Source organism: Malurus melanocephalus, unplaced genomic scaffold (assembly GCF_030028575.1).
Source record: "Malurus melanocephalus ecotype Western Australia unplaced genomic scaffold, MMel_1.1 scaffold_10, whole genome shotgun sequence".
Classification (NCBI taxonomy): Eukaryota; Metazoa; Chordata; class Aves; order Passeriformes; family Maluridae; genus Malurus; species Malurus melanocephalus.
This window is the reverse complement of record NW_026623242.1, coordinates 2,311,279-2,337,439: the sequence shown is the minus strand read 5'-3', so window position 1 is coordinate 2,337,439 and position 26,161 is coordinate 2,311,279. Positions and strand designations below refer to the sequence as shown.

General features: G+C 37.8%; 1 protein-coding gene across 1 annotated transcript; it reads right to left on the bottom strand.

Moving 5' to 3' along the window:
- Positions 1 to 624: 624 nt before the first annotated feature.
- CAND1 (cullin associated and neddylation dissociated 1) lies at positions 625 to 24,623 on the bottom strand. Its single transcript, XM_057377326.1, has 15 exons — positions 24,382 to 24,623; positions 19,921 to 20,064; positions 13,209 to 13,363; positions 11,310 to 11,433; positions 10,632 to 10,888; positions 10,444 to 10,549; positions 9,808 to 9,953; positions 8,423 to 8,715; positions 7,636 to 7,777; positions 5,521 to 7,014; positions 4,674 to 4,769; positions 2,806 to 2,975; positions 2,543 to 2,707; positions 2,205 to 2,312; positions 625 to 1,176 (listed from the first exon to the last, which is right to left on the bottom strand). The coding sequence occupies exons 1-15, from the start codon at positions 24,447 to 24,449 to the stop codon at positions 952 to 954; spliced, it is 3,693 nt and encodes a 1,230-aa protein (XP_057233309.1). The 5' UTR covers positions 24,450 to 24,623; the 3' UTR covers positions 625 to 951.
- Positions 24,624 to 26,161: the final 1,538 nt, after the last annotated feature.

Genomic DNA, 26,161 nt, shown 5'->3' with positions numbered 1-26,161 from the left:
CTGAGCAGCTCTGGTGCTCATTTTATCTCCATCTCATCTTGTTTCCTTCCAATCTTGTGGTTTGTCCACCTCAATTCCAGTGGATCCAGTCTTTRGGAATGAAAGCCCCTGAAAACTGCAGAAATTGTCATGTTCACTGTAAGAACATCTGCAGGGTCATTTTACTGACATTTAAAAAAGCCAGGTTAAGACAACAAATCTTCATTCATCCCTTCCTGCATGAACGCCTGTACGTCAAAATACCTGAAAACTGCACTGATACAGTAGAACTTATTTTAACTTGCATTACGAATAAACTGCACATGCTGTTTACAGACAATATATATTTGTAACTTGCTCATGCAAAATTAGTGTGCACAACAGGGATATTGGTTTTCTAATCCCCACATCTGTAAAAATGACATTTATGTCTGCTCTTTTTGAACTGTGCCCAAACTCTCTTTTTAATGTAATAAATTTTACACATAATTAATCTCCCAGCCAAACCAATTTATGAAGCTGAAACAAAAAATAATAAAAAGTTTTACAAAAAACATGGTGCACCTGGACACTTGATTCCCACCTCCCCCCCCCCTCCCCCCTTTTTTGTTTACAAGTAGAAAGAATGAAAAAAAGAAAAAAAAATCATGGTCACAAAATTTTGACATTTTAATCCTAAACATTACAGGGCAAATGGATGTTGGAACTTATCTCCATACACCACGAGTCAACTTTTTAATTCCCAAATGTGGCCAAATCCACCAAAACAAGAGTGGTTAAACTCTGGATTATGGAAATACATTTCTGGAATAAATGCTAAAAAAGCAATTATGGGAAAAGCCAACTGTCTCCATAAAGGTAAATAAAGTGGAACAATGTGTAGATTAGATACTTTTTCTGTTTCTTACTCATAACCTGTCAATTCAGTGCATCATATGGTTCAACATAATGGTCCCCATTTTGGACAAACATTTAACTAGTGTCCATTGATTCCAAGTTAGTGGATGATGAATCTTTTTGGATACTTTCAAAGATTGCTGCCAGCTCAGGGTTAGAGCTTATCTGTGACTGAAATTCACTCATTAATGGACTCTTCTCTGCTTCTGGAATGGTTAGAAGTGCTGCTACAGCTCTCATAGCAGATCGTTTTAGTTCATCTTGCTTTTCAAACTCCTGCTTCACTGAGTTTGCCTTTACCTAGGGAAAGAATGAAARTATGTTTGAAACTTTATTTAACCCTCTTACTCACCTAAAAAATGTATCTTAAAAAAATCATATTCCTCTCAAAATTATCTAAGCTCTCAAAAAAACCCAATCAAACAAAAAATACCCACAARCATTTTTTAGCAGAATTTTTACCAGCAGTTTACAAAACAGACCGAAGCTTCAATAYTGCAAGGTAAGCAGAAAAAAGTTTTAAGCTGCCAAGTCAATCATCAAATCAAAGCAATTATAGTTGGCAACCTTTTGCTGGGCAGGTCAGTAAACAACATTAAACTGCTATTATCACAGTACTCTCAACTTCCAGAGAGCAGAACTTTATTTAAAAAGCTGACCTTCATTAGAATAACCRATTAACCTTCTGTTGTAATTCTCAAAGATGTTTCAGTGATACAAACATAAATTATAATTAAAGGCAGTCAATTTTCATGATATGAAATATAGCAGACTACAGTAATGGAAAAGCAAGGTAAATCAGACATTAAATGACTGTCAGAGCATGCAGGTGAATCAAGACCAGAGCAGGAACAGAAGGAGACTGACTACACAGATCCATAATCTTGTAATGCAAATGAAGATGTGGGGTAAATGACAAAAAAACTAACAAARCCAGGACTACTTTATACTGCCTTCATCAGATTGTCTGAAACAACCATCATCAGAAGTCAGAAAAGCTCTCAGTATTCCTGTTTCACTGTTTATAATGAAGTGAGATTTACAAATTGCCCAAGTGGCTGCTAAATTTTTAAGGAACAACAGRAAAGGCATCCAAGAAACAAATATTTTTTAAAAAGAAGTTTACAAGTCCACCTCTCCATATGTAATTGAAATAAATTTAACACTTGCTTAAAGAACCATTAATTTCTAATCTAATTATCCTGCCTACCACGCCTTAACTGTAACTCAGGAAATGCTGCAGCAGTACAGAGGTATTCTTTAAACACAAGTTCATTTATATTTCAGTAAGACAACACAAAATAATGAACTTGAATAAATGGAAATACCTTAGTTGTACATGTAGCACGCAAAGGTTCTACGAGCCTGTCCAATCTCTGCAGCACTGCGCTCGGACAAAGGGTAGACAGTCTCACCAACATTAAAAATGTCAGCATCTAGGGTGAGGAAAAAAGCCCAGTTCAACAATAGTTATATCTGGCACATATATGGAGATGTATTTCCTTACAATGCTAYGTAATCTTTTGAACAGTCACACTTCAATGAAAATGGCAAATGTAGTGAAATACTTAAGTATATGAAGTAATATTTTTACCATTTCAGTCYATTCACTATTTAAAATATTTTGACAAAGTCACTGTGTTCACAGAGAAAAATGACAGCTAACCTTAATATCATAGTGATCCTTCAGACCATCTTCAACATGGTTTAAGAATTCAAATATATCTAGTCTATCCAAACAGCTATCCAATAGAGTATACATGCACTCAAAAGCTGCTTTCCTTATGTCCAACCCATCATCAACTGTATGCTTAAATGGTCCCATTTCCACCTGTCAGTGAACAAAGAAAACAAAATTAAGCAATGCGCTTTTTAAAAAAAATAAACTACTTACATATATTTAGCACTGTTTTTSTCAGTTAAACATACCTCTCTGATTAATTCCTTTCTGACTTTTGTTTCATTGTAAAGATGAGGAAGCACAGTATCTAAGAGGTCCCTTATCAAAGATGGTTTATTGTGGGCAGCTGAATTAAATGTCACTAGAGCTACTCTCCTGACATTAAGATCTGGGTCCTCCAGAGTTTTCAGAAAATCACCTGCAATCACATACAGAAAGAACGCAACCCATGAGGAACTTTTTCATTTGCAACTTTAAGAATATCTTTGCTTAGTTTCAACCTTTCAAAAAGACATATTTAGTGCAGGAGTTACTTTAATGTAAGACACCTGCTATTTCAGCATGATTAAACAAATAAAGGATTAATTATAATAATATGAAAAGTTTGAATATAACTGATATACAGTGTTTYGTAAAATGAAACAGTAGTAAAAGAAACACCATCAAAACAAATTGCCATCACAATGACATTTCAACTTTTTTCTGAAGATATAGCATGTWAATTAATGAAAATTACATTTAACTTTTCCTTTTCTCCATTTATTAAAATTCTCTCAAAATATGCATTAGAAAACCAATTTAAAATCCAGAATTTGAGAACACCTCTTAAGGAAACTATCATCAACCCCCAAACTGGCTATACTCAGAATACCTAAATTACCAAATAATAGGCCTACTCAGTATATATTAATGTAGCAACATTTCTCCCATCCCACCCTTCCCTCAGGCATTTTTAATTAGATTCTTCTATACTTCTATAATACTGCCTTGTACAATAAAAGACTGCATGAATATATTCTTGATGTTTGTCAAGTTGTACTAGCTAGTACTATCTAGTTGTACTAGCAACGTCCATGAAGACAGAACATTTACAAAAGAGAATATGAACAAGGGTAAACAACAATGTGACTCTTACACTCACCAAAAAACTGGGTAACAAAATGACTGAGATTTTTTAAGTACTACATACTGGTAGCTTTTTGATTAAATAATAAACATTTCCAGAAACCAAACGGGCAAGGCAGCTTCAGTGGGAGGGAACAAACCTACAAGCGTAATTCTTGAATACATTATTTCAAAATACCCCAAAACAACTTAGTGATGAAAATAACACACAGTAACTGACTTCATTTCCCCATAAATAAAAACCTTGCTTTTCACAAAACTTTATGCTTTAAAGGATAAATCTTCTCCACCCTGTTAGGTTAAGAAACATAGACCATTTTTTACAGATCTTTAAACCTATAATTAATCAAGCATAAAACATTCACCATATTTAAAAATCTACAATAATTTGTTATACAAATGAAAAAAAAAAGCCACAGCATTTCAATGATCTTTATCATACTGCTGTTACACAGAAAGCTCTGATTACCTTATCCCTGTACAAAAATTGACATAATTCCAAATGCTTTCAGACCACAAGCATTATAGAATCGTAATGACCTATATTTACAATTCAAAACATGATAACTCTCAGAACAATCCACACATGCATAGATGTTTTAAGTGACTGAACGTCAAATATTTCCAAGACCACGCTTCTGGGTAAATAAGTACACCTTACTACATCAAATTGATATAATTTGGCAAAAATACAGGAATGGAAATCAGCTTTTGGGTCCCAACCTACTCAAAGTCCTCACTTCTTTTATTGCCTATCACAGGTTCAATACATAGAATTTTTAATCACACAATTTTTTACTGCTCAGAATTCAAATAAACTAGTATTAATAGAAATAACTGGCTATTATGGAAATACCTTGTAACTCTTACAATAATTATCATTAGCAGCTAATTGTATCTTTAAAACATTTACTTCTGGTAACACAAAGAACAAATTTTAAATGTAATTCTATTGCCTGAATTAATAAAAGCTGTCAGCATGACTACTTACCTATGCAATTCTTCAAGAGTGGGTCTATGGGTTGTGGATGATCAGAAATAGTGAACTTAACCGCAGTAACCACTGAACTTCGAGCATATGAGGACCCTAATATGAAACAAAAGTGTGAACATGCAATATTAAAATAGTACAACAACAGAACCCAAATCATGCTCAATGCCACTCATTCCTCTTAGACTCGTAAGAACTACTAACAAGAAATGCTATTCATTACTAGCAATGCAATACATAAAACATTTGGATACGTATGGATAAAACATTTTAATGGATAAAACACTTTAAACAGGGAAAAAAATACAGTAACATTTTAATAAGCATGTAATGTTATCTGCTACAGAAAACTGGAGCAATAAGCCTACTAAAACAATTATTTATGATCACACGTAGGCCCACAATTTATAGCAGAAGCACATGAAGAGAACATGTGAATACAGTTCTTGATACAAGACTCATTCATGAATTACACACAATGATCCCTACTAATCCTTAAAATTCAAAAATTATGAATAGAGTCATTTACACCAAAAGGTCAAAATGTTGCAACTGGTTGGTATTTTGTCCCTTTGTTGCCCATGCTCCTTCCCCTTTAAGTTTATAGCTTGTTCTTAAACATAACATTGTCAACTGAAATAGTCTGAAAGCAAACACAAGTAATTCTTGTAGTGTATTAACAACTAGAAAAAACAGAATAATTTAAAMTTCCATCGTTTGGCGTGGGGGAGCAAAACTTCAAGAGGATAACAACATTTAAGGAAATAATTTGAAAAAATAGATCCATTTATTAACAGGTATCATAAAGCCATCTGCTACAATGCATACATGGGTTATTACTACTCACCTGATGCCAAGTACCCCTTGAGTCGTGGAAGCAGAGTCTCTGGGTCTATTAACGTAAGCTTGCCCAAGCATTCAGCAACAACATTCCTTGTACCCTCTTCTGCACATTCACAGTGTTTCAGGAGTAAGGCCCAGATGTTCTCAACATATGGTTTGAGACCAATCACTGACGCAGAGCTAATTATTTCTTTCAAGGAATGCAGAAGAAGGTATTGCCTCTTAGGTTGACTGGTTATTTCTTGTAGGACAAATGGCAGATACTCAGGAAGATTGCCAACACTAATACTGCCTAAGGCGTATGATGCTGCTGACTTGACTTCTTCACTAGGAGAAGAGAATGCTTCCAGGATAACAGACTTCAGCTCAATTTGTCCACTTAAGTCAATGTGATGCCCAACTTCCCCAAGAGAAAGCAAAGCCAAAAGACGAATGGAATCTGTGGACCTTGAGTTTTTAACGTCTTGAATGAACTGACCTACGACAGCTGGTCCTTCCTTAGGACAGGCTCGAGTAAGGGCAGCTACACATTTGGCAATGGAATAGTAAGACTGCTTGTGAGTAAGTGCCGTGCTCTGTGAGTACACTGGACCCGTTAACATGCGCAGTAAATCCATATAGCCTAAATTATTTGTACCAGTCACAACCAAAGCTTGGAAAAATTCTAGCATGGCACTAAGCGCTCCACCCTGAAGTAGGGGYGATCTTACCAGCCCAATAAGTTCATTGAGAATGGAGCCACTAATCTTTGACAGGGAGGAAGGATATACTTTAGCCAGCGTTGTCAGAAAACTGATGGCCATCTGTGACACGTGCATATCACTTTCACTAATCAGGGGTGGAAGCTCATCCAGGACAGCATCAATCATGGCAGTTGTCAAGCTGTCACTGTAATTCTTAATTAAAATATCTAGCGCAGAAAGTGTGCCCAGCTTCAGAGCTCGCTGGTTCTTTCTCAAAAAAGAAGCAAGAATAGGAACTCCTTCCCCAAGGATTGGTCTCAAATCTATCTTCAAAGGAGAGCCAGCAATCAATGTCATAGCCTTCACTGTAGTTAACCGAGTGATCTCATTCTTCAGYCTCTCTAGAAAGATCTGAAGTGTACTAGGCAGGTCTGTGCCTAGACTGTCACCAAGGCTACAAATTATTTGACCCATGCAAGATATTGCCCTTTCTTTCACCTCCTGATCAATGTCAGCAGCCTTTAATCTCTTGATTGTACAAGTAAATAAATCTTTGATATAAGGAGTAGCATCAAAGGAAGTAGGCTGGTCTAAAGGACGAATAACCTTCACAAGTTGTTGGGTAACCAAAAGTGCCTCTGATGTTATCTTGTAAAATGGGTCACCAACGCAAGCTACAACTGGCGGTACCAATGCTTGAACATGAGGATGAAAGACCTGGGGAGAATGATTGCAGAGGATCACATACAAACAGGACAAAGCATCTATCTTCAGATTAGAAGAACTTGATTTGTCATTCAGTGAAAAAATTATTCCTGGAAGAAATAACAAATATGTATTTTAGGGCAGGGATTTAGAATCTGCTAGAACATTTCAAAATTTCCAAAGAAAGGCAGCTATACTGAATTTACATAGCACCAAATCTTTGAAAGCTTCCAAACCTCCTTCATCACTTCATTCAACCAATTAGTTTTCAAGCTTTCTCTACCAGAAGACATAGGTTATTCAATAGTTTATTATTTATTTTCTTAATTAGAAAGGAATTCTGAATTTTTAACATTTCTAACCTTACTTTTCATTGTTACTTCAAATTTCAACATTTTAAGTTTCAAAAACTCAACTATGGACAATATTTCTCTCTGTTTGGATTGGAAAAAAAGCAGTCTGATCTTGCAATTAAGAAGTAAATTAAATACTTTCTTTTAATAAAGAAGAAAAAAAACCTTCAATCTTATTTTAATGATTAATGGAAATCTGTCATTAAAATATTTATATGGATCCACTTAACAGCTAATTATTTTGCCATTTTCCTTCAACAGAAGCCACACTTCAAAGCTTTTGCAAAAAGCACAGTCAGGACTTTAATATTTTGAAGTTTCGAAACTGCACATACCATTTATTTCTAAGTATTTAAGTTAATGCTGTGGTTCTCATACCTGGTACAAGTACAGGAACATGCTGTGTTAGGGCTCCAGGTAACACATTTACTAGCTCAGTTAGCATGTTAAAGCAGCACTGACGAGTCTTCACACTTTTCTCCTTCATCTGTTTGTGCAAGGCTTTAACTATGTTGGGAACCTGYAATCATCACACACCTGTTAATTGATTTGATAGCTGCCATTTCTTTCATTATTGATCACTGGGAGGATATAAAAAAATATGTGCATCCTAACCCTCTGATTTCACTACAGAACTAGCGAAGTYATAGAAACACAGGGAAATAATGATTCAAAATAAATGCGTCAAAAAATAGGTAATTWAGCTTTGAAAAGGGATTTGCATTAATAAAACTGTAGAGAGCAACAACTGAAAAGTCACCTAAATAATTCACCTAGAGACCGTTTTCAGCATTATCCTTTTTATTCTGCAAATAAACTATGTTGCAGCAGATGAAGTTTTATCTTGATCATTAGAGCTTATGTCTGGGTACAGAATGCACAAAGTAACTTTTGCGTTGGCAATTTAGCTAAAAGACATAGGACATCTGTCTTTTACAGGTGAGTAAACAACTGAAATCAAATAAGCACATTTGTCAGTTTGTAAGACTGCTGCACTTCTTTGGGGCCAGTCTACCTGTCATGCTCTCTATGTTAGTACTACAAGAATAAACTGTAACCTCTGTACGAAGAAAGCATGTTAAAGCACATTGAATGAACTATCCTTATGAACAAGGTGCAACTTCAATATGCCCTCTCAAAGATAACAAAAATCTTCACAAATAACCTGACTCTGAAGCATTGTCAAAGGTGTCTCTCCTTGTTCCATTGCATCAGGATCACAAAGCCAACTTTGCACAGGTCGAGTTTGTTTTAAAAGAGAAAGATATGCATGAAAAACATCTGCTTTAACATTCTCTTCACGTTCTTTGAATCTGGCTATTAAAGCAGGAGATACAGTTTTGTAGAATTCTGGAAGCATTTCGTGTCGTGTGCTAACCACAGCATCCAGACATTTAGCAGCTGCACGCCTCACTTTCCAGCTCATGTCATCATCATCACTATATTCATCATCGCTCCCTTGAAAAAATAAATTATGCATATGTTCAAGTCTAGACAAGTAAAACATCGAGTTTTATTTTAAACATTAAAAAGAACACAGTTGGGTTCTTTGCACCAGATACCCGAAGAAATAGATTCAGAAGTACATTAAAAACCATACATACAAAAACCCTTCCAAGTAGCCTAACTTGTAATTCTCTACCAATTTTTTTCACACTGGTCTTATACAAATATTAATTTAAACTGCAAATAGGAAAAGGAGCTCCCCATCATATTTACAGACTGACTACTGATTTAAAGTATGTTCCTTTTTATTCATGACATAACAACAAAGTAACAATGAACATTAGCTAATCGAGATTCAACAAATAATTCTGTGTGCTTCTTTCCAGGGGTAAATCAAACCTATAAAGTATCCCCCAAAACAACAAAAAATATTAAAAAGTATCTAAATAAATATATATAAATATATATAAATAAAAGAAATAAGCAATACACATTTTTCCGCTGGTAAAGCAATAACCATGCAGCTCACTCCTTCCTCAAGTAATAAGAATGTTATGCTCTCTGTTCAGATTACTTGTGTGTCCAAGTTTTCACAAAGCTTACATGTGGCGATGCTTGCCACCCCATAAACAATAAAATACTTTATGCCTTTCAGTCTGAAACACTTTTATCCTACAGAAAAATACTGAGTGGTTTTCAAACTATTCTGATTTTATGCATTAGGTACCAATATGTTAGAGTAGAAAGTTGTGAGAAGCCTTTCCCATGTTGTATATGTATTTTCAATTCACTAACTGATGTTCTCACTTTAGTTATATCATAGCACATGCTTCTGCCTTTTCCCACCTTACAACTATTTTAAAGTATTTGTCTTGTACTTTATGTTTACCCTCAGAATTACTGATCTACAGCAACAACATCCTATACTTTTATCCCAAGAAGTGAGGTCATTAGCTATGTTTAAAAGAGGTACAAAATTCAAATAAAAGTACACAAATCATTCAAATGTTGGTAACTCAGGAGTAATATAACCCATACCAATTTTCTTAGATGGATGTAGGATCAAAAGCTCATACTCTCCCCCAAAATAAAAACAGAACATACCTTGATCATCATCATCACCACCATCAGCATCCATAGCATTTTCATCTTCATCTTCATCATCATAATTGTAATTAGGATCATAAGTAAGATATTTAAGACAAATGTTTATAATAGTAGATACATGAGGATAAACTTCTTTAGGACATCTGTGTAATATAAAAATACAATCAACATCAAGTTACTTTGAAGTACTAAAATATTCCTAAAAGATTTCATGCTGCATACTGTACTTTGGAGACATTAGCAAACACAGCATCAACACATCCATCTGAATTACAGAAATTCCAAAGGGAAGGTCACAGTGGCAATGCCACTGTGTAGAATGGAATGTTGCAAAGGACTCAGATCTGCCTTTGCATACCAATTTTCTGTCACCACTACTGGACACAAATATTATTAGAACGCTTCCCACCTCCCATTTGCACAAGTTGCAGTGGCACAGTAGAAAGTTTGTAGAGTATAGACATAACATCCTGATTAAGAGTTAAGTTACAAGACAGAGTTGTAGAAACTGTTCCAGCTCAAAGCTTGCAAGAATATGTTGTATGAAGGAGACCATCTCTTGACTGCTTACAACCAAATGACACACTATTAGATCTTAAGAAAGCCTGAAAAGRGTACCTATGAATGACTTACCTCCTAACAAAAGATTCAAAGGCTTGAATGCAGTACTCTCGTAGTTCATCATCATCTACATTACAAAACTTTACAACCAAAGGAATTATTTTCTCAAGATATTCACCTGGTAAGAAAAAAAAATTAGCTAAGTAATTACTTCCACCGAAAAACTTCMAAGTAAAAGATGATTTGCATATTTTTCTTACCTATTCTATGACCTGCTTGCCTACTGATAGCAGCAATACACTGTATATAAGTCCTAGTCGTTGACATGGAATCATTTTTAGACAGCTCTGTCAACAGATGTTCAATGAGGTCAACAAAAACCATATTGCCACAACTCATAACCAGGTGACCAAGAGCAATGATAGTTCTTTTCCTCACAGCAAGTCTTGGGCTGGTCAGCTGGGGGAGCAGACAGGTCAGAATTGAAGGATGGAAGTTAACAAGCAGTCCTCCTTGCCTTAAAACAGACAAAACACAAACTCAAAACCAATTGAATCTACATAACTTTGTTCATATACTGTAAGACAACCCTTCAAATATTCCCCAAACATCACAAAGATTGCAATTAAGTCTTTAAATTTCAGTTTTTGCAACTTTTTAAAAGAAGAAATGAGTTTAAAATATACCCTCAAAGCAACAAACATTAAAATAAGCATAAAACTACAGTTCTCAGAAGATTAAATAATAATTCATCTATCAATTACCCTCAATACATTCACCTTTTTTTTCTAAATTAAGTTTCAGCTACACTTAATATTACCATATTATTTCATATAATTTTTAGTAACTTAATTTTAGTATTAAGTATTAAAACTGAAGTTCAAGCTTTAAGGAGTATTTATGAGCATTCACCAGCATATTAAAAGAGGGATGTTTACCTGCTCAGCATATCAGCCATGATATCCAGTGCCTCCAGCTGAACAGACACATCTTCCTGCTTGGCTATAGCACTGGTGAGACGCCCCGTGATCTTTTTGCAAACATTAGCTGCTAATGCAGAACCTGAAAGTACAACAAAACCTCAGCATTTCCATAATATTAAAAAATCCACAGTTTTTAGCATCAGCGATCATGTTTGTGACCATGGGAAGCAACCCAATCTCTACACAAAGAAGCTTTTTCCAACCAACAAAACAAGCTTAAAAAGCCAGTGTGTTTGTTAATATCATGTATGCTCAGCATTATAGCTGAAAGATTATTTATATACAAACATACTAAACAGGAGGGCTTCTTGTCCCAGAAATTATACACAACAGAAGAACACTGCTTTTGGAAGGGGAAACAATGGAAAGTGAAGGCCAAGACATGTCTAGAGCAATAAATTCAAGGACTAGCGATAAAAACAGATAAATAGGTAAAAAAGATACTAACTATATGGTAAGGAAAAGCACAGAAGTAGATAAAGCCACTTCTAAAGAAAAGCAAAAAATAAGCAAATTAAAATGATTTTGCACTAGAAGCTACTTAAAACATAAGTACCTGAAATATTACCAAAACATTTGATAAAGGGAGAAAATTTATATTTGAAGTATTTAAAAATACAAGTAAAAATGTTTTTACAACAACTTTATAGCTCCTCTTCCCTCCAATTGTTTAACATTGTTCCAAGTAATTACAAGAAGGAACTCATGTCATGGTAACAACTCCGCAGTGGTTAGCACTCATCTTCATGTGCATTTTCACAAATTTCATTTTGCAAATTTCAGTGTGAAATTAACACCATTCCAACCTATGGTGAATCTAGTTTATATATATTAYGGCTCATTCTTAACTACAGCTAAAATTAATATATAACAAGTGGACAGTGGACAGTCAAATATGTTACCATGGAAGCTAAGAAAAAGGGACAACAATCTGTGTTTGAGTTGGGGGCAAGAAATAATACATTGCTTATTTTATATTAGGAATATTAACTATTCTGAAAGACTGCTACATTTTTGTTTGAGCTTTTCCTCCACCCAAATTCTCCCTTTGTTTTGTGTACACAAACAAATGTGTAAAAGCTTAAAACAGTTTACTTTAAATTAGTTATTTAAGCATCTCACTGCTGCTTGACAGAAGCAAGATTTATATGTCAACTTTCAAAAAGGATATTAATCTCAGAGCTTTTTTTTATTTAGGAGACCTCAGTCTCATAAAATGTAATTTACCAAGCCTTTTTAATCGCCCTCTATTTTCATACATATGCTACAATACGATCTCTGAAAAGCACTTGAATAAAAAAGTAATGCTATTAACTGATGAGCTGCTCAACATTAATATCTCTTTTAGAGGAAAGACTGCTTTTTAGACCTGAAGGTGAGACTTCCACTGATTTAACAGGCAACTGTCAGAAATACAAGGTAGTTCCCAAAACAATTCCTAGAAAGTGAAACAATAAATCAGATGGTAAAAGAAAACTATCTGAGTTGCAATCAATTTCAAAGTGTATTATCAATTAAAGACCAAGATGAGATTTACTACAGCCTAGAAATACCCCACCAGGCAAACACTAAAACAGAAGCTTTTACATTCAACTTGCTATACTGAGGTTCATATTCTCTGTTTGTTTTCCATATTAATGCAATCCTTCAGTAAAAAAAGTTCTTAAACTAGTAAAATTTGACAATGTAGTCAGAGATGGAGAAAGGCTATTTGTGCTGTATGTTTTCACCCTAACCAAAATTAGATCCAATGCTACATTAACTGAATTCTCTTCATTAAAACCCAGATATTTCTATTTTTTTTAATTAGTAAATGATACAACTACATAAAGTCTTGAGTACAAAATGCCTTACCGCTGGAAGCTGGGGGAAGTTCTCCAATCACAGTTTTAAGACCAATGCTTGAAATGTCACGTAACTGTTCTTTATCTGAAAGCATGTTTGTACAGAGGGTATCTACAATGGTTTCCACTTGATACTCCTTCACTTTACTCACCAGAGGTCCCAGGCTGCATAAACAAAAGAAAAGCATTAAATCTGCAATAGTATTATTTCAGTATTTTGCATTCAACTCATTAACTTAAAGGTTTGTTTTGGGAGCAAAACAAAACAGAATTTTAAAATCTAAAAACCTTTATTTGGTTGGGCTGATAACTTGCCTCCATACATCTAGTAACAGAATACTCGTTTAGTACATGATTTTTATTTGGTGCTGGAAACTGTTTTTGAATGGCTATTCTGCTTCAGTCTCAAAACCAGAGTCCCTCTTACTTCTCAGTTAACAACAAGATTTATAACAAAAATTACCTAGCCAGAGCCATCAGTTTAGTGCTTGACCACCAGTGCCTGCTTAATTCACAAATAAGCAACATTCTTAATTACTGCATCTTCATTCTATACAACATTTGGATTCAGTCATGGCTCTATGCACTAAGACAAACCCAAAATACATCTTCCATCCCCAAACCTGTCATATGTACCCCACTGCTGCTACCCTTTTTTTCCCAGGTCCAAGAATTCACAGGGGCAAGACCTAATTATCACAAAAAATGCCCAGCAGAAGCAAAAGGCAGAAAGCAAGACATGCATACAGGAGGACATGAGCAAGCATATCCTTGCACTCAGGCACCATGTGTGACTTACTGTACGACAGTAACCAGAGTAAAGTTCAAAGTTTTGGCAAAGAGGTCTGCAACCATGTTAGGCAAACCTGGAGCTTCTCTTTCATGCTGTGCTCACAATGCCTTACCTCCCATGAACTCAGAAGAGGGTTTGCACTTGAGGCACAACACTTAGATTAACACCCAGGAATATGAAATTCCCAAGGCAAGCAYACCTAGCACTTCCCATGCCTTCTTTCACAAACTGTAACCTGCTTGGTTTCTTTCTCTCCTTACCCAGCCTACTCATGTGCTAAAACCTGCTGAAAATGCATGTGTGTGTGTGTGTGTGGGCCAGGAGGCAGCAAAGGCAAAACTTATTTACCAAAACCAAGCACTAAAATATCACATACAACTAACTCAGTTTTGTTAATGCACAGAACCTAACTTGACATTAGTCAAACTGGGACATAGACATCTGAAACTGATGCTTTATGATCACATCAATGACACAAATTCAGGAAGATTGCAGTTTATTAATTTTCCAGAGTATTTTATGGATATTTAAAGATAACCTTAAAATAAATACATGAGAACAATTTTGGGGTTACATTTTTAGAAGATACAGCATACAGATAATCTCAAGAAAACTGTTAGTTGAGATATTGACTAGCACATGCCTTTATCAAAGGCATAAAAAGAAGCCCTTCAAGTGCACAGAAATGAAGAYGTAATGGACATTTCTCACTTGCTTCAGCAGATCCTGCAGAAATGAACAGATCTGACAAAATCCCCTTTGCTAAAAGCAGTCAGACCTCACGCCCCAACCTGACACCATCCTTTAATTTAGGGGAAGAGCACTGTGCTGAATTCTTTAGATTCAATTAAACATCTCTACAGCTACTACATCCCTGAGAGCAGGGGTTTAGAAGACCATATCCAAATTCTAATCTGGTCATTTTACTGCTTCAATAATGTTAAATTAATAATGCATTATTAAAATAATTTCTAAACACTGATGCTGGTAGACTTTTTGYCTCTAACTGATAAACTCCTGATAAATCTGTACAGAACCATCTGCAAACACGGATTATTAACCAGTAATTGTATCTGAGACAAATACATCAAGCCACATCCGGCTGCAGTTGAAACATTCTCTCCAGTTGCTGAAAAAGCTCACAGCTTTCTCTACAACTTCACCCTTCAATCAAGCTTTCCCTTCACCATGATTCATTGACACATCTATATATACTGTTTCTCTTCAAATACAGACCGTCAGTCAGTGGTTACGCACAGCACTACTCACTCATCTACCCTTGGTGCACAGTTAATTGTTTTGCAAGCAACACATCAACTAGAACAGAAACCTATAGAATTCCAAAGTACAGTGACCCTATAGTAGTCCAGAGAAATTAAATTCCCTGTGCATTTCAGTCAACAGACTACAGTATACAAGGTTAAGAAAACCTTCTTTTAAAACTGAACTGTTGAACAATTACTGAATTATTTTAAATTCAATGTTTATTCTTCAAACGCAACCTATGAGTAATTAAAACAAACACAGCAAAGGCCAGTCTCAAGAATAGGAAACACTTTTTTGCTAATGTTTTAAAAATGACCAAACCCCTGGAATGATAGTCACACAAACACTATAAATTACAGTTCCTGGAAAGTACTAAGCCATATTTTACCTGAATAAGCATCTTCAGACCTATTTATTAAACCTGTTAGTTCAGCAAAGTAGACATACCAGCTGTGAAGTAAATTTTACGAAAGATTACCTCAAGCTTTTCTGGCTTTCAAAATCAGTAGATATCCCTTACAGACTTTGTTATTATTAGTCCCAGATTACAAAACAATCTTATCCAAAGTCAAAAATAAACTACAACCTTCTTGTATAAAATCAGTTCTGACCACAAAGCTTTTGCACTTAAGTATGTATTTTACACATTTCAACATATTTTGGACAATCTTTTCCTTCTCACTAGTCACTAATTTGTGTCTAGGTTCTCTCAAAGTAAAAAGCTCATTCAGCTGCCTATGGAAATAAACAGCAACATACTGTCTCCTTAAGTTACACACATTTGAAAATAAAGGTGTTCATAGCATAGCTTCATATTACAAACATATAATCAATAATCATCTCCAACAGAATAAGCACTTTTATTTATAGGGAAGAATTAAAATTCACAGATTAAAAAAAAAAATTCAAATCACTAGTATAGCATATTATGCAGTTGTGTGTCACACATCCAAAATGCTTTAAAGCTGCTGAACTGGATCAGCCACACAGCAGCCAATACATGCATCATCCTGTTCACACTAATGACTCAGACTCACAGTGCCAGGCAGAGCTCCCTATACTGAACTACTGCCCAGAGAAGTCAYACCAGTAAATGCAGAGAAACTACAGGACCACAAAGGAGGACTCACTGATGGTGAGAATCCCACCTCTTTTTTCACCACAGAACGATACAAATGTGTGTGTTTGGCTTCTTACTGGTTTCAGGAAACATTTCACAGTGCGAGTCAAGAAAAATTCTATGTATAGGTTTAAATGGCAGAATATCAAAGCATTCAAAATGAGAAACAGTTCATCCTTAAACTGCAACACATGAAACAATCAATGTGCAATTTGGGCCAACAGAGCATTACCAGCATTATCAGAAATGAGGAACAAGCAATACCAACACAATACATGCATTTAGACAAACCACTCTGCTTGACTAAGCCAGATGCACATAATCTTAAAAAAAGTCACAGGCAGTGCAACTACTGCTGCCATAAGGTACCACACTGGACCACAGTTACAAACTAAGAATATGCTGTAAAAATAGCATTTTCCACACTGGCTGACTGTAAAACAGCCAATGATTATCAGGTAAAATATAAACCATTCCTTCAAAAAAAATGGAGACAACGGAAGTACATTTAGTATTTTACATGCAATTAAGAAAAACAAAGTAAACAACCTGCCGTTACTGACACAGGTTTCACCTACTGCCTCCAGTAAGAAGCTTGACAAATAAAACTCAGTTCCCCTCTGCAGGGTCAAAGATTAAAGCAGGCCAACTTCTACTTCAAGAGTACTAAGCAGCTCATTAATTTTAATTTCTATTCAGAAATGAACTAGAAAACTATCTTGCAAGGTAGCTACCCAAGTCCCCATGAACCCAAAACTGACTTCTGCTTTTGTTTTATCCTGCCCCAAACCAACATAATGTAATCGAAAGGATCAAGAACAAAATCACCAGTGTGCTTTGTAGAAATAATAAGRAAATAAGGTCATGAGCTTTTTAACCAATATGAGCTCTTACTCAAGTGTGAAAGCAAGCAGCGGATAAGGCAAAATCAGGAACACAGCTCACTTGTTGCTATGCTTGCCTAAAAATAAATACTGCTTTATGGCTGCTCTGAGTTGCTTTAAATCTGCTGTGTTCAATGACCTCGAGAATCAAATCTTGAAAGAGTGACTCTTATGCAAGTGTTCATTCAGAGCGTTTCCATGGATCTACCTGTAGACGAAGTTCCCTTAACAAGCTGCAACACAATTCACCCTTCCTCAAGGAAAAATCTATCTCAAAAGCAGATTGAACAGTACAGTGAGTTGTCTTAAATCTTCTTTCTATGAGAGAAGGAATCTATAATTTAATGGATCATCAAGTACCAGTCTGATGAAAGTTACTGCTGATAGTCTCTAAAGTTCACCACAGCATTTAAATTAAGAGAGATCTAAAGACAGTTTATGTTTTCCTCAGCTGAAAGTGTCAAGAAATCCTTAACAGAAATAAGTAAGAGCAAAAATATTTAAAATAAAGGAAGTCAAGAAAAATATGCTGGCTGAAATTAACTCCCCAATGAATCAGGCTTACACCCACAGTTATAGTAGATGGAAGACTTCAGATCAGCTTGAGCTGTCTTAAAAAAAAGCTACAGCTCAATAGCGTTCAGCCTCTCCCATCCTTCACCCCCACTAACATTTCTGCCAACAGGTAGATTGCACGAGGAAAGCAGTAAGCCAAAAGAAAAGTAASTCCCCAACCAGCCTGTAACAAAACCAGGTAAGAAGCAGTGTGAGAAAATACACAAGGAGTACAAGAACAGCAAACAAGAAGCACTATCAGCATTAAGCTTAAAACTGTCATTAACAGTACTCTGAGTACAAGCTGCTTTAATTACAGAATACTCTGAAATTAGAGTGGTGGGGTTGTTTTTGTATTCAAAGCATATCTGTAAGTGACTGGGACGCAAACAAAAACTAAAACAACACAGCTTGATGCGTTCCAGAATGTACACGTGTCCACCTTCTACATGGATGCCCAGAATTCACCTGAAAACTTGCTCCTGATGTTTCTTATCCATCACAGGAAATTTAACACTGCTCCTTAACATTATTTGGATTTCTCAAAAACACGCCAAACTTGAAAGAAGTTCCATCACACTAATTAACTCCAGGAGTTTTTTCAATATATCGAAGTGAACTTTAAAAATTGAAGAACTGGTAATGAGAACAGGACATGCACACACAGAGGCTCATTCTCTTCCTTTTGCCATCTTTCTGTAATGTTTTAGTAAGCATTACTTGTACTTTAGATCCTATATTCCAACACTGCCATTAAAGATTGTGATATTTGCATCTATGTGCATTAATCTAAAATTCAGGACAACTTGGGATGTACATTAGAAATGAGTACTGCATGTATGCTGCAATGTAACTTTTTCACAAAATGCTGTTTCACACAAAGACAATTCTAAGCCTGAGACTAGTTTCACAACAATTACTCTTCTGATTGAATACAAGCAATCTGTTTCAAAGCCATGAAATCACAATGAACCCAGACACTCCAGAATTTTTAATTAACAAGAAACAAGCTATTTTGTGTTGTTATGAAAAGGAGGTGGGCAAGACACGTTTTAACAACACTGCATCCCTGATGACAATAGTGAAAAAGTTGTGACAATTACAGTGTTAATATACCTAATATTRCTAATATCTGGCTTGAAACTTGACATTCCTACACTAGTTTCTCTGTGCAAGGTTTTGGTTACCATCACAAAATACTTCAGAAGCTGAAGCAAGCACTACTTTTAAGTACATAAGCAGAGGTACACACAGGCTTTTTCTGCTTTGCTAGTCTGAAAAGGCAAACTACCAAGAAAAATAAGCTGAAGAAAACTCTGCTGGTCACAATGTGAAACTTCTGAAGCTCTTGTGTACCAAGTTTACTTCAATCCACAACTCCTGAAATATAAGCTCTGTATATGGAGTATTAAAAAACTACCTGAGTTCACAAACAAGAAACTTTCTCAGGAACACTATATGCCTCTTAAGAAAAGCTCTCTAAAGCACACAAAAACTCAGAATGGCCAAGAAAGAGAAGTCAAAAGAAACRCAGCACCTCTTCAAAGGGTGCTTTGGAAAAGTCTCACCATATGTAAAACTCAATAAAGCAAGGAACAGAGGGCAGTGAAGCAACATAAGTCTCTGAAACACAAGTAAATGCACCCTGACCCCATAAAACATTTATAGTTCCTGTAAAGCCTGTAAAACCATTAACACAGTATTCTGAATGCTAGTGAAGAGGTRTGTTTCACATTTGATAACTGAGGCCATATCTTTACCTTTTAATGTTTTCATCTYTGCTTGAAAGCAACTTCAATACTACAATTCGCCCCCCGCACATCATCTGACTTCTCACTGTCAAACACCAATGTGGCAACTACCACTGAATTATATGCTCTTTGTATCTATTTAGCACATGAAACCCCAAATATTAATTCCCAATGTCAACAAAAGAAGTTTTGTAAATTACAACAGTGAAGGCAGGTGGTCTACAAGAACAATGGTTACTTTGTGGACATCAATTTCATAATTATTTTGTGTAGCAGTGGTCACTTTAATTTTCAAAAGCACTTTATGTTGTTTGGTCATTATAAAGTTTTTTACATAGAAAAAAAATACCTACCATTTGACAGCTAAGTTTTGCACCTCACCATTTTTATCTTCCAGTAATTTCAAAATCATCTTCACCACCTTTCTTTCACTGTCATCATCCAGCTTGATAGAATCTTTCTGTAGTTCTGTCATCAAGTCATTAGTAGCCATAAACCTGAAAAAACATTGTGAGATAATTATTGCTAACGGGATACGGATTATTCACAGTACTAAGTATTCAAGAGTCTCGGTTTCTATCATTTGTTATCAAACAAATCACATTTAACATTGAATTATTGTTATCTGTTTTGTAATGCAAGTACCATTTATAAAATAAAAAGGAAGAAAAACTGTATTTGAAAATTACAATAACTTTATGTCATAATCTTCCTCTTATGGAAACAGCTACATGTTTTACTTCCAGCATTTGCATTATATTCCATGTGATCTCCATAAAAAAACCTGACACTCTCACAGACTTTAAATAGTCCTTTCATTAGCTATGCTGATGTTGTAATAAACAAGTTTTTTTTTAAACTTTGTTAAAAAAAAAGAACTCAGTTTATTTTCAAACAAGTTTTAAGCAAGAAGAAAAATATAGTTTTGCAAACATTCTCCCATAAAATTCACAAAAGCCAAACTTTAATGAAGGGAGAAATAAAAGTTAAGCTTATGTTCCATGTGTTTTTCATTTTCTCGCCTTGTACAGACTAGCTTGTTTACAGCCCAGAAAACAGCTGATCACATTTATTCAGCCCACAATCCAGGGCGCCACAGTACAGAACATAATGAATTCTTGAGAGACAAGCAAATAAAATCATCTTTCATATCAATTAATTTACTATTTAATAACAGTTATATCCACCAATAGAAGAATATACTGAAAAATTACTTCCCAAAAATATTGCCTTTATGCCTTCTGCTTGTTTTCCTTCTAAAGTCTGTTTCCCAATCCATTTTTCTTTAATAAGTGCCCTCGCTTCCCAGAGCAGCAATACRGTATTACTCAATTACGAATCCCATGGGCTTCAGTACCAACACCAATCCCCATTCCATGCCCCAGACAACAAGGGATTGTAGTTGAACAGTTAAGGGTGACATCTGGACTTCAGGCACATCAGCCTCAAGCAGACATMACTTTAGCTCAGGTCATGCTTGGAAGGTTATCTCTACAGCTTGACATGCCAGATACTACTTCTTACTGAAAATTAAAGCCAAGAATCTGCATAATGTTAATATGCATCATAAATGCCAGCTGCCTAACCTCACATAATGGACCTCAACTTGTCCCATCTTATAGTAACTCCAGTCTAATAGTCTCAAGGTGTTTCTAAGATAAGACTTCACTCATTTTTCWCTCACTCCAACAGTCCCACTGAAGCAAGCCTGCAATCTGACGGGAGCCAGATGTGCACAAGAACAGGCTGTGAACGAAAACAGCATGGGCTTTTAAGCACAGTAACAAAACAGGCTACTTGATAAGTAAAGGTAACAGAACGGAATTTAAGGTTATACATGAAATGACACAGTACTAGAACACTCAAAAAATGTCTCCAAGTTACTGCTATATTTACTTCTTTTTCTTAAAAACGTAATAGTCTCTTCTGACTCCTTGGTGAAGAGCTCCTATTTCCTRGCCTTAGAAGTTCACGTCCACTCATCACTTACTTGTCAGTTCCTAAACTAAGCAGAGCATGGGCATCCTYAGTGCACCAGTAGCCACAGCACTCAACTGSAACTGAGTTCTCTGGGCAGTCTCCTCCACTGAAATGTGAAAACCAACCCAAATTCCACAATAGGGTAGGGAGACCAGGCAACTTTAAAGTAGCTGGCATTTAGAAACATAATTTTGAGTCGTTTCAATGTGACTTTTAGTCACAACTCCTTCTGCCTGCACATCAAACTTTACTTGGTGCAAAGCAGACAGCGTGTCAGCAGTTCCTCACACCCTGCACTCAGAGCAGTCACCCTCCTCCTCCAGTGAGGACACTGCTTCTCCCACAGCCAGACTGTAAACTGCCACCTTACATGACTGCCCCTTTTAGAACTTCAGCCCGAGTTTCCATGTGGACAATACAACCACAATTATGTACATCTTCCAAGAAGTGCACATTCCAACTCTGCATCAGACAGGTGAGTTTATCCAAAAAGGAGGATTACATTTTACAGAAGACTGGTTACTTGAACAGTGGTTTACACTCTGTTCCCTGACAACAATGAGTTAACTACACTGTTTCTATTTAAATAGACATGATCTAAGAATAAATACACTTAAAATTACTAGAACTAAACAATATTTTATCCATTATGCAAATACGTAATACACAAAAAGTTTCATAAAATGCTACTCCGTAACAGGAAAATGGTAAAGGTTTATCATCACTCATTTTTCCTATGGTTTGTAAAGTTAATTTTAATCTATGTTAAGAATTTATTTTTTTTAATATTAGAGACTTCTAAAATTGTTCAAAGTTACTAGAGCACATAATTTCTAAAGTGTGCTCTACTAACAAAACTACAAAACAAGTTTTAATTACACATAGCTGGGGGAAAAAAGTGTTTGCTACAATTGCACTGAACAGGTATAACCTACCCCTCCTACACAGAAAGTTTTTAATTCATAAAAATCAGTCTTAAGTCACAAATCCATTGGAACTTTTTGTAAGTCATCCTTCCCATAATTACAAAATGGAAATCTCACTTAATCACAGAAACAAATCAGCATGAAAATGTCTTTTGTAACATTTAGAGGAAAAAATGTTTGAATCTAGTTTCAGAACAATTTAAAGAAATCAGGTAATTCTGCCTTTTTAGACTAACCAGATTTTTTTCATTTCCAAAAATTTTTAGTCTGAACTATCCAGGTATTATCATGCTATTACAATTTGAAAGAAATTGACATAAAAATCCCATAAATACATCACATTTGTGTCAGTGCTACAACACTTTGTCAAAACCTAACAAGATTATTCAAAACCCAACTCTATAGTTAACTTTATCACCACCTCTGTTTTCCTTTAGATTTTAATATATCAAGAAGAGATTTCTTTGGATGTCTCGTACTTTAATCATAAACACTGTTGCAGCAAAGGAACAAAACACAAGTCAGCAAAGGAACAAAACACAAGTGCATTTTATGACTTTTCCCTCTCTGTATTGATAAGCTCTCATTGACAAGTAAAGCCTTCAAATGTGAATTTCTGGTTGCACTAAATACAAAAAGGATGTAATTATTTTTAACCTAATGCTTTACTTCGAGGTGCGTAAATCTATAATCTCTGCTGATTTTTAGCAACTTATTTGTATTATTTCATATTCTGATATTTTGCATTTTACTTGCTATAAATTTATTACAAAGCAAGTAAATGATCCATCAGAAAGTAGTACTCTTGCGACAGATCCTAAACTCAAAATTACATGCCAGTCCTGTCCCCATAAGACTTAATTTAATTTCTCTCTCGATGCACAGGGCAATACCAAACTACTTGAGCACAAAACACCACTGTCTAAAAGATGCTCTGGAGAACATCCAGTCCAACCCCCTGGCAAGGCAGGGTCACTTAGAGCAGGTGACACAGGAACATGTGCAGGTGGGTTTGGAATACCTCCAGAGAGGSAGATTCCATGCCGTTCCTGGGCAACCTGTTCCAGTGCTCTGCCACCCTCAGTGCGAAGTTCTTCCTCATGTTGAGGTGAAACTTATTGTGGTTTTGTTTATGGCCATTCTTCGGAGTCCTGTCATTGGGCACCACTGAAATGAGTCTGTCCCCATCCTTTTGGCACCCACCTTCRAAATAACTATATGCACTCATGAGATCCCCTCTCTTCTCTAGACTAAATAACCACAGCTCCCTCTGTCTCTCCTAAGGGAGATGACCCAGTCCCTTTATCATCTTTGTGGCGTTCCACTTCACCCTCTCGAGGTTGCCGTGCTGGCTGTCCCTTCCTACTCCTGTTAGTAGAACCCTAGGATCCATGCTCTTTGAAGACGGTCAGAGGCGAGGGAGGTCACCTCACCCGACCTCTGCTGCTCAGTGCAGGGTCAGCGACAGCTGGTTGCTCAGGTTTCGTCCCTTCGGCTTCTGAGCATCTGCGAGGTCAGGAATTCAGACCCCCACAGTCGCCTGACCCATGCGAGCCAGAGAACCTGGCGGCCGCTCGGCTTCTCCCGGCTGCCGGGGATCTCTGCCCACGACGCGTGGAGGCCGCGGCCGTGCGGGCACCGCCGCTCCCCGTCCTTCACAGGCAGCGAGGAGGAGCGCTCCCCTCACGGGAACTTTCTTCCCACAGTAGCACCAGCAGATTAGCGGCCAGCCCCGCAGCCGCGGCGCGGACACGGCCCGGGCCCGCGGCACCGGCCCCGCCGCCGGGCACCTGCCCCCGCCCGGGCCGCCGCGGCACCAGGCCCGGCTGCAGCACGCAGGCGACCGCAGGAGCAGCGAGGGCGCGGGGCCGGCGGAGGACACCGAGGGGCGGCGGCGGCGGATCCCACCTGAAGTCCTTGTCGCTGGATGTCATTTTCTCCAGCAGGTTGGAGATGTGGTACGAGGCGCTCGCCATGTTGACGGACCCGGCCGGGGCGGGGAGGGGGGAAGGGAGAGCAGAAGAGCAGGAGACGGCGGCGGCGTCTTCCCGGCCTCGCCGGCTCCACTTCGCCCGCGACTGCAGGGGCCGGGCCGGGCCGGGCCGGGCCGGGGGCGGCGGGGCGGGAGCGGCAGCTGCGGCGGACGCGGCGGGAGGGGCGGGCAGGCGCGCGCGGCCGCTCGCGCTCGGCGCCGGGTCGAAGGCCGGCGCTGCTGATTGGGCCGCGGGCGGGCGGGAGGCGCGCACAGCCCTCTGACACCATGTGACGTCAGAGCGTACGTGGCACAGAGCCTGCGCGGGAAGCTCAGGCGCCGCGGGAGAGTGGCAGGAAGGGGGGAGGGGGGCCCCGGTAAGGGCCGCCAGGACTGCGTGTCCCAGCGTGCATCGCGCCCACGCCCAGCCGGGGCTGCTGGCGGTGCATGCCGGGACGTGTAGTTTGGAATGTRGCGGGTTTCCCGCACCGCGGTGGCCGCTGGGATGCGGAGCCTCGTTGTTGCGGGGTGGAGGCGGTGGCTGCGCGGGGATTCCTGAGGGGGAGTCGGCTSAGGCGGGGTTGGAAAGGGAGCCCTGCAGCCTGAGTGCTGTCCGCATCGAAAACGTTCAGCAGGGCTGCGGTTGCTTCGCAGTGCTGTACCATTATGAGCCCGCGACATATCCTGATGTTACTGGCACCGCAGCTCCTGTTCCAGGCCCCCGCAGAAATGTGAAGTGGCTCCCGTCGTAGCTGAGCACGCTCAGAAAAATGTCATAAAAGCTGAAAATGCTGTGAAAAGTAATTACCTTGTTAAATAAAGGCATGCTTCCTGAAAGCAATTTGAAAATGTGTTGTGAGTGCTTTTAGAAGTCTCGGAAGCCAAAGGACACGTTTTAGAGAATGGGGCTGTTTTGTACGTACTGTTACTGTTCATGTCAGTCTCATTTCTGGGCCTAGTTCATGGTTTGTCTATGCATAGATAGATGATACAGAGTAGCCACATTACATCTTCCTTGAGGTTCATATTAAAGTTCAAGAACATAAATAAAAACTCTTAATCCTTMTCAGGTTCATGTGTTTGCAGCAAAACTTCTAAAGAAACAGCTTTTGATCATGTTATTAAAAATAAAGACTTGAACTACAAAGAAAATTTCCTTAGGTATTTAATTTTGCAGCTTGTGGGCAGCCTTGCACAGGAGCTAATCGAAAACGTGCTCTTTACTCAGTTGGTAGAGTTAAAATGTGTGTCACCACCGTGGCCTGTCACCCAGCCACAGCGTACAGACAGCTGTCTTGGAAGATGCTCATGCCGTTAATTTTCTGGCAGCTGTGCTGGAGAGAGAGAGCTTCATATGTCCTGGTGTCCTTCCCCAGAGCAGCTCGTCAGGAGGTTAAAAATGCACAGCAAGATGATGGACAGCGTAAGGAAGAGGTGGGCAGTGTGGTGCTGTATTAGTGGCACTGCAGTCGAGGGTGATGTAGGGATGGAGTAAGGAAGGTGGGAGTAGTCAGGAGTGAAAGGATRTCCTGGAAATGGGAACATCAGTGTGGGTGGAGGAACTCCAGTGAGGGAAAGTGCTCAAAAGGAGAGCTAACCCCGTGCTGACTGATTTTCAAATAGTCTACTTACTCCTTCAAATGTGCAATACTTAATTTAGTGATTACCTTTAGAGACAAATTCCTCATTTTGCTTGAATATTTGTGTTGGATATTT